The following is an 8,895-nucleotide window of genomic DNA, read 5'->3' as shown; positions in this document are numbered from 1 at the left end:
CTTGTGCTGTTTGCGCTTTGGAGGGCCATGCCGTTTTTGCGTGGAGTTGGAATGGAGTCATTTGTTTGGGAAGGGACAGTGCATTCCTCAGGAAGGAGACCTGGATCTGGCCCAGCATGGCAGAACCCTTAGGTGGAGCTGAGTGTGCCTTCTCTATTCTGGGCCTCTCTCCTCCACTAACTTAACTGTTTGTTGAATTTGGGAGAAGGACATAGAAAATCTCAGCTGAGCAACTTTCGCCCTTCTTCTTTGGGGCTCTGCCTGTTTGGCAGGGAGAATGTGTTCTGGTCTACAGTTGGTTCTTTGCAGGGAGGGGAGAGACACAAGGTTTTCCAACTGTGCCAGAGTGAACATGTTAAATTGGTGGGTGAAGTCATGGCATTTGGCTCCAAATCTAAAGCTACGTTCTTTAAAATGTTGTAGCGATAAAGGTACCTTTTTCTTTTAATCTAAAAAAGAAAAATTTCTGTTAAAATCTCAAAATATTATCTAGCCACAAGCTTCTCAGTTCAAAGTTATTATTCCTTAATATATAGGTAGATAAATACCACCTTAGAAAAATAGAGCATGATACAATTATAATAGGTCAAATTCTGGTCATAATCTAAATTGTTCTTCACTATATTTCATTTGTAAATGTTTCAGGAAACTATAAAATTATAATGTATGAATCCATAGTGATATAAAATTATGGCTAACTCTTTTAAAAATGGAAATGATCTTCTTTTTCATGCTCAGCTTTGGCTGCAGAGAAAGATGGGACCCCTGTGTTCAAGTTCCCTAGATGGAGAGTCAAGGGCAAGACCATCAAGGAGGTGGCAGAGGCCTACAGATCTGTGGGTGCCGAGCTAAACGTGCTCCCCTTCTGCACACAGTTCATCCCCATGGATGTAATCGATGGCCCAAAGCACGGCTCCATCATCTACCACCCATCCATTCTGCCCAGGCACAGAGGAGCCTCTGCTATCAACTGGTGAGATTTTTTAATAGCAGAGAGGGTGGGTCTATTTCCATTGCCCATAGTTGTGCTGTTTTTTACATAGGCGATTAAGAAACTATGTATGCTTGAACAATTGTGAGGTCCTGACTGACTGCTACAATTTGCATGAGCTCCCCTGAGGTCTAGACATACTTCATGAACCAGGGCAGCATTTCCCAAGAATAGTTTATGGAGTACTAGTTCCATGACTGTAACTAGGTGTTGTGCAAACAAAGGTTCTATGGTCAAATAAGTTTGGTTTACGCTGGATTTTTTTTTTTTTTTTAATTACAGGACTTCTTTGAGCTTTTAATATGTGCTTTAATGTGAGCACCATAATCCCCTAGAGGGAATCTGAGAATACAATGTTCCCAAATTTATTTGACCACACACACACATCCCCACCCCAACCCGCGCCCACATGAACCCCGCACACCGCACACCGAGTCGGGATCCTCCCCTGGTGACCCTCCCATCCTTCCCTTCCCGCACAATCTAGGGGAGACGTGGGGACATCTGCGCAGAGCTGCACCGGAGAGGGCTCCAGGCTGCGCGCAGTAAACGCGCAGGGACAGGACGGGACGCTCAGGGTCTGAGCTGCCCGCTCAGCCCCACCCTCTGGCTGGAGGGGACTGAGGGCCCAGGTGTGCCAGTGGGGAACTTCAGTCTCAAGACTCCAGAGCCGGAAGTGGGGAGGCCCAGGTCTGCCACAGCCGCTTCTGGCCGGCTCCAAACAGCCCTCTCCCCACCTCTGGGGACACCAACCCGCACACTCACCATTTCCCAGCTTTCCAGGGTATCCCGGTGTCCTCCCTATGGATCTCTCAGCACCTGCAAGTCACAGAATGAAAGAGGCTGCGCCAGAGAGACCTGGGCCCTCCTCGGGATAGAACTGCGAAAAGGGGACCCCTGCTCCATGTCAGGCGCAAGACGCCACAGAACTTTTTTGCGCAGAGCATCTCAAGTATACTTCAGGAAATGCTTAGTTACCTGAGATTATCACCTTCGTTGTCCATCTTCCCCCATTCGACTTTAAGCGTCTTGGGGGAAGGACTTTGTCTAACATTTTTATTGCTGTTTCCCAGTATCAAGAGCAGTGCCTGGGACACTGTAGGTATCAAGTGCCATAGGTACACTATGCTAAGGGTTGGGGTGGGCCTTTCCCACCTTTCCTGCCTTCTCTCCTTTACCTGCAACATCTTCCTGTTATCCCCCAGAGTCAGGTTGTTGAACAAGCAGAACGTCTACACTTGGTTTAAATGTGATGCAAAATATTCACTGTATTTAAAGTTTGATTACATGAATTGATTCCTTTTGGGCTCTTATAAATAACACTTTATTATTTAGTAGATATCTTTGCACTTAAACTTGTATTTTTTTCTCACTTGACATTGCATCCGCATGCAGAATCATTGGGCCAAAACGTATCAATATTCTCCAGGCTCTTGATAACATAATGCCAGTTAATTCCTCAGTATTTCTGAAGAGTGACTGATTGATTGATTGATTTAGGTCTTGCTTGATTAGCTCAGAAGTAAAAATGATTTAGATCATGGGCATGGCTGACCTACCACTTCATACTGTCTTTGTATTAGCCTACTCTCTGACATGCTTTTATATGTATTTGTTCACCGAGCTTTCTTATTGTTTGTATTATACGCTCCTGTAGGGCCAGCATTTTCTTTTCGGCTAAACTTTATAGAGCATAAAATACAAATGGTTGAATTAATCAACTATCTTTTCCTGTAATTTATGTAGACAATCTAGAGCTAATTCTAATCCTAAATGAATCTTATAACTGAATTAATTAATACAACCTGAGTTAATAATCAGTTCTCCTCTTCACATTGCAGAGAGTATCCTCTGTTTTATCTTCTGTTCATATTCTGCCTAAGGCAGGCTCAAGTATGATGTAGGAATTGGACCCAGTTGGGCAAAGAACTTGATCCTGAAGAAGAAAGCTGACACCTGGGAGTCAGTGAGTGGTAGTAATGATGAACTCTAATGCCTTTTTGAATTCACTGCAAGTCATTACTAGATGTTAACAAGAAAGACTGCAGATATGAGGATGTATAAAATAGCAGGACCATTAGGTATTGCTTTTTATGAGCTCTGACATCTCCCACCTCTACTGTTAATTTCTCATGGTATTAATAGTTTCATTCATTGTCTCCTTTTCCATTTCAACTACCTTACACTTTAGTGTTACTAATTCATCACTTTATGATACAGTTGCCCAATATCTTAAGTTGAAACTCTTCTTTTCACAGGACTCTAATTATGGGAGATAAGAAAGCTGGATTTTCTGTTTTCTGGGCTGATGATGGTTTAGATACAGGACCCATTCTTCTTCAGAGATCATGTGATGTGGAACCCAACGACACAGTGGACGCACTTTATAATCGATTTCTTTTTCCTGAAGGAATCAAGGCCATGGTCAGTATATTTATGCCATCAAGAAGAATTTAGTAAACCTTTGAAGTTTTGGAAATATTTATCTATTATTAAGCATTCACCCATGTGAATTTTCACTAAAAATGTAAAGCTTAGAAACAAAATTAGGTTTTATATTTATCAATGGGATAGTATACTTAGGGTGGGAATCTGAACTTTACAATTTCTTTTTTTAATTTTATTTTTTTATTTAAAAATATTACTGGGGTACAAATGTTTTTGGTTACATGTATCAATTTTGTTATGCTTGAGTCAGGGTTATAAGTGTGTCCATCACCCAGATAGTGTTCATTGTACCCACAACAACAAAAATAAATAAATAAATAAATGTCTGTCCTTGTCTGCACAGACAAGGAAATAATCAACAGACCAAACAGACAACCTAAAGAATGAGAGAAAATATTTGCAAGCTATACACCCTATAAAGGGCTAATAACCAGAATCTACAATGAACTTTACAGTTTCTTAGTCTGTGAATCTGACTAATTCTTCTGAGAACAGTGATCAAGTGGATGAAGTAGCAATTAAACTGATCCATTTCTTTTGCCAAATATTTGAATCTCCAATACTGTTTATAATGACTAATTGTTTAAAAGTGTACAGAATTTTAAGAAATTTTGCTATGTAATTTGGACTTCCTTTGAAAGGATTTTAAATTAGTCTATGTAGCTAGGTGAAATTTGCTGTCATTTATTTATTCAGATGTACTCTGGCCCAAAGCATGTACACCAAGAAGTAAAAATATTGAAATATTCACAAGATAATTTTGACGTCACTTACTTTTTTTTCTAGAGTTGGTATCATAGAGGTAACAAGATTACATAAAGTCGTAGCCATTAATCTCAGAGGGAGGAGAGCAGTCCTTTGTTTCTATCATTCAGTGATTAAGGGAGTAGGGCTTTGGTGTCAGAAAGACCTAAGTTCAAGTTCTCATTCTATCTCTTATTTCTTATATGACAATAAGCAAGTCACTTAGCCTCTTTAGCTTTGGTTGCCTCATCTATAAAATGGGGATAATACTGCCTGACTTGTAGGGTTGTTGTGAAAATTAAATGCCATTATTTGTGCGAGTCTGGCACACATTTTGAGCACATTATGTGCTCAAAAATGATAATTACAATCAATACAGCACTGTGTGTGTTCAGTGACATTTGCTCAAGCCCAGATCCTATACCTGATGTTATTACAGACGGAGGTGGATGGGATGAGCTGTAAACTTGGCTCTGTTCCCTGGTGGCTCTTTCTCTGCATTCTTGGGTAGGTTGGCCAGCAGCTGTCAGTTGTTACAGAGAAATCTGAGAACTTGCGCTCACACAGGCCTCCCAGTGAAGAGGAAAGGCTCTCAACTCAAGGCAAACATCAACATGGCAGGACACATCCTGAAGGCAATCAAACCCGATTTTAACTTTTTATTTATTTATTTATTTTTTGAGACAGAGTCTCACTCTGTTGCCCGGGCTAGAGTGCCCTGGCGTTAGCCTAGCTCACAGCAACCTCAAACTCCCGGGCTCAAGCACTCCTTCTGCCTCAGCCTCCCAAATAGCTGGGATTACAGGCATGCGCCACCATGCCCGGCTAATTTTTTCTATATATTTTTAGTTATCCAGCTAATTTCTTTCTATTTTTAGTAGAGATGGGGGTCTCACTCTTGCTCAGGCTGGTCTCGAACTCCTGACCTTGAGCGATCCTCCCACCTCAGCCTCTCAGAGTGCTAGGATTGCAGGCGTGAGCCACTGTGCCCGGCCCGATTTTAACTTTTTAGATTCTAGGTGTCCTAAACTAAAAAGCAAGTTTAATTAATGAAATACAATAATGTATTATTTTCTAGAACCATTGTGATGAGCAAACTAACCCATAATGACTTATTTTATAAATTATATTCATAATTTCCACTGACTCACCAAGGTGGAAGTTGGAGTTTGCTTACGAAGAAGGGAGTAATTCTGGGGAGTGCAGATTTGATATTGGCAGTAGATAGACCTGGATGCAGATCCTGATCATACCTACAAGCTCTCTCTGTGAACTTGAGCTAGTTGCTTAACTTTTTTTTTTAGAGACAGGGCCTCACTCTGTCACCCAGGCTGGAGTGCAGTGATGCAATCATTGCTCACTGCAGCCTCAGACTCCCAGGCTCAAGGGATCTTCCCACCTCAGCCTTCTCAGTAGCTAGGACTACAGGTACACACCACCATGCCCAGCTAATTTTTAAATTTTTTGGTAGAGACAGAGTCTTGATATGTTGCCCAGGCTAGTCTCAAACTCCTGGCCTCGACTGATCCTCCCACCTTAGCCTCCCGAAGTGCTGGGATTACAGATGTGAGCCACTGAGCCCAGCCTGCTTAACTTTTCTAAACCACAATTTTCTTATGAGTAAAACAGGAATAGTAATATCCACCTTATGGGATTTGTGTGATGTTTGTAAGGGATGTTTTATAAAGTAGCTGCCATACTGCTTGGTGTATAGATGGACCTGAAGAAAGGGTAGTTATAATCATAGTCTGACTCTGAACAGGTTTATAGGTAGTAATTCTGTTCAGCAGAAACTTCAGTTAAACAGACCATGCCATTGTTGATCATTGGGCTGTAACACAGGTGACATTTTTGGCCTTAGGTAGAAGCTGTCCAACTGATAGCTGATGGAAAAGCTCCTCGTGTTCCTCAGCCAGAAGAAGGAGCAACATATGAAGGTATCCAGAAAAAGGAAAATGCTGAGGTATTTATATCAACTCGGTAACACATCCCAGAGTTCATGGCCCTCTACCTTTAAATAGTTCCCAATGTAGTATGTCCTCGCCAAAAGGTAGATCTCCAAGCTAGTCCTACCCACTTCTGCCACCAATGGGCAGAAATGTTCCTACTGCCTTTGAGACTCCAGCCTTAGGAAGGTCCGCCTGTGCTTTGTGCTTTCCTAGATTTCTTGGGATCAGTCTGCCGAAGTTTTACATAACTGGATTCGAGGTCATGATAAAGTCCCTGGAGCTTGGACGGAGATAAATGGACAGGTATGTTTTAGGGACCACCTTTCCCCCCATATTACCTTTGTAAGAGGCATTACAAAGAAATCTGGGCTTCCCTTGGTTCCTCCATGGGTCATGAGCAGGGTCTGGGATTCAGCATGCACTGAGCATTCATTGTGAAGCAGACACCAGGCACAGCCCCTGCACGCAAGGAGACTGCAGTTTTACGGGGGAAGCAGAGCAGTGAATAGACACTCACAAGGCAGTAAGAGAAATGCTGTATCTGAGGCCCACACTCAGTTATAATTTACGAGGGCTTCATGTTATTGTCTTGATAATCGCAGCAGTGAAGCAGGATTCCCAGTGCATACTAGGTGCCAATGACAATACGTGGAATCGATGAATGACCAAGGGAGGAAGTTTAGTGTACCAGTTAAGAGTGTGGGATCTGAAGCCAGAATGTTTCCATTAAAATTCTGGCTCTGCCACTATTTATGCTGTAATCTTGGGCAGGTTACTTAACCATTGGGTGCCTTGGTTTCCTCATTGTAAAATGGGACTAATAATACTACCTCCCTGATAGGTTATGGGTTATTGTGAAGATTAAATGAGTTCACACATGTTAATTCATTTAAGTACTTAGTCCCTGGCATGGAGTAAGTATTCAATAAATGTCAAGCTATCGTAGTGTTCCATAAATGATAGCTCATAGAGAATTACAATAATAAATCAGTTGCTCTTGGTTACAGTCTGGATCTGGTACTGGTTCCATGGGCTGATGGTGCACAAAGCACCCTGTACTTCTCACCACCTACCACACTGCAACGTAATAGTCTGTTTATTCCTCTGCATCTCCCCTCACCGGTGCCCACCTGCAACGCCTTCCTGTCCCCCACAAACCCTACCTTCAGGCTATCAAGGCTGAGAGCCTTTTGTGTCACTCACCTTTGTATCAATGTGAATATGTGATAAATGTACAAGGGCTGTCCGGAAATATCCAGCCATTACTAATAGAACAAGAACAGTTTACATGGCTGGATACAGCCCTCGTACACTCAGGTCGCCTGGATATAGGGCATTGAAACTCTTCAATCACACATCTGCAGACTATCTCTTGCTTTGTGTCATTTCTGCACAAGCTTGATACAGTTTCTCACACTGTGGTATCTCAATTTTATTACAGACGATAATCCGCACTTCAGCTTTTTTGCAGGAATTGATGCTTGCGTGCGCCCCTATGAACAGCTTTACTCCTGATTTTACAAGCTGGTTTTGATCTCTTTATCAGATGGTCACTTTCTATGGCTCTACATTACTGAACAGTTCTGTGCCTTCCGGAGAACCACTGGAAATTAAAGGTGCCAAGAAGCCTGGTCTTGTTACCAAAAACGGACTTGTTCTTTTTGGTAATGATGGAAAAGCGGTGAGTGTTCGATATGGTCACCTATGAAATAAGCTTTTTGGCTTCCTTCTATATCCCACGCTATCAAGGGAATAGCTTTCACAGGGTAATCTGGCTTTGCACTAGGATAGCTGTGCCCCTACTTCCCTGTGGGGAGCAGCTGGCTCTGTGCGCGCTGAAGAGGACAAGGCGCCTTGGGACAGCCCCCAGACCTGCACCGTCTGCTTTGTGATGCGACGGAAAGAGCTTGGCATTCATTCAGGGGACAAGAATGGGAATCCCTGCTCTCCCACTCACTGGTCTCCGGCAGGATGGTTCTCCACCCTGAGTCTCAGTCTTCCATCTAAATACCAGAGAGGGGAATCCCGCCGGGAACCTCCCACTGCCAGAGTCTGGGAGGGGCAAGGGAAAAGGCACATGGCCCCCGTCAGATGCTCTTTGCCACTGTCCCACCAGGCAGGCGCCGCCTACACTGCCTGTGCTTGGGAGTGTTGGCTCTGGGCCACAGTGCTCTCCCAGGCAGCTCCCCAGTGAAGAGGGCAAAAGGGAATTTGTAACTTACAGATACTAATATTTTCCAGTTGCTGCAGGATAAATTAGTATTAAGATTGTAGGCTTCAGAGTCCAGCTAGTCCTGGGTTCTTATCCCAGCTCTGTTACTTACTATCTGTGTGGCACTGGGCAAATTTCTTAACCTCATTGAGCCTTCATTTCTGCACCAGTAAAGTGGGAATGAGAATGTCCTCTGCCTCTAGGATTTACGAGATTACATGAGATACTTCAGTACACACATGCATTCTGAGCGTGGCACCAGTAAGTGCTCAGATGACGCAGCAGCAGAGTTGTAGCAGCCGTAGTTGTGTCTGTTGTTGTTCTAGTAGGTTTTAGTCCAAATACCTACATCCAAATGTCAATTTTTCCAGGGCTTATTATCCATTTTCAGATGTAGCTATCTCTAGGCTTAACTTTCTCCTTTCTGCTGCTATTATTAAAATGCCATTTCAGTCCTTTTACACATAATGGTGAGGGCTTTTAATCCATATTTTTGTACTTTCCAAATAAGATTGTTTAAGCTTATCCTTTACATGCATGGGATATATATG

General features: G+C 42.8%; 1 protein-coding gene across 1 annotated transcript in view; it reads left to right on the top strand.

Moving 5' to 3' along the window:
* ALDH1L2 (aldehyde dehydrogenase 1 family, member L2) overlaps positions 1 to 8,895 on the top strand; it is a 48,145-nt gene that overhangs the window by 7,387 nt on the left and 31,863 nt on the right. Inside the window, exons 3-7 of the mRNA XM_012644692.1 lie at positions 739 to 973; positions 3,250 to 3,415; positions 6,045 to 6,146; positions 6,346 to 6,435; positions 7,679 to 7,813. Of these exons, the coding sequence (XP_012500146.1) occupies positions 739 to 973; positions 3,250 to 3,415; positions 6,045 to 6,146; positions 6,346 to 6,435; positions 7,679 to 7,813 (728 nt within the window). The remainder of the gene's footprint in view (positions 1 to 738; positions 974 to 3,249; positions 3,416 to 6,044; positions 6,147 to 6,345; positions 6,436 to 7,678; positions 7,814 to 8,895) is intronic.

The sequence above is a fragment of the Propithecus coquereli genome, unplaced genomic scaffold (assembly GCF_000956105.1).
Source record: "Propithecus coquereli isolate 6110/MARCELLA unplaced genomic scaffold, Pcoq_1.0 Scaffold218, whole genome shotgun sequence".
Lineage (NCBI taxonomy): Eukaryota > Metazoa > Chordata > Mammalia > Primates > Indriidae > Propithecus > Propithecus coquereli.
Note: the sequence above shows the minus strand (reverse complement) of the source record. Positions and strands in the feature narration are given on the sequence as shown.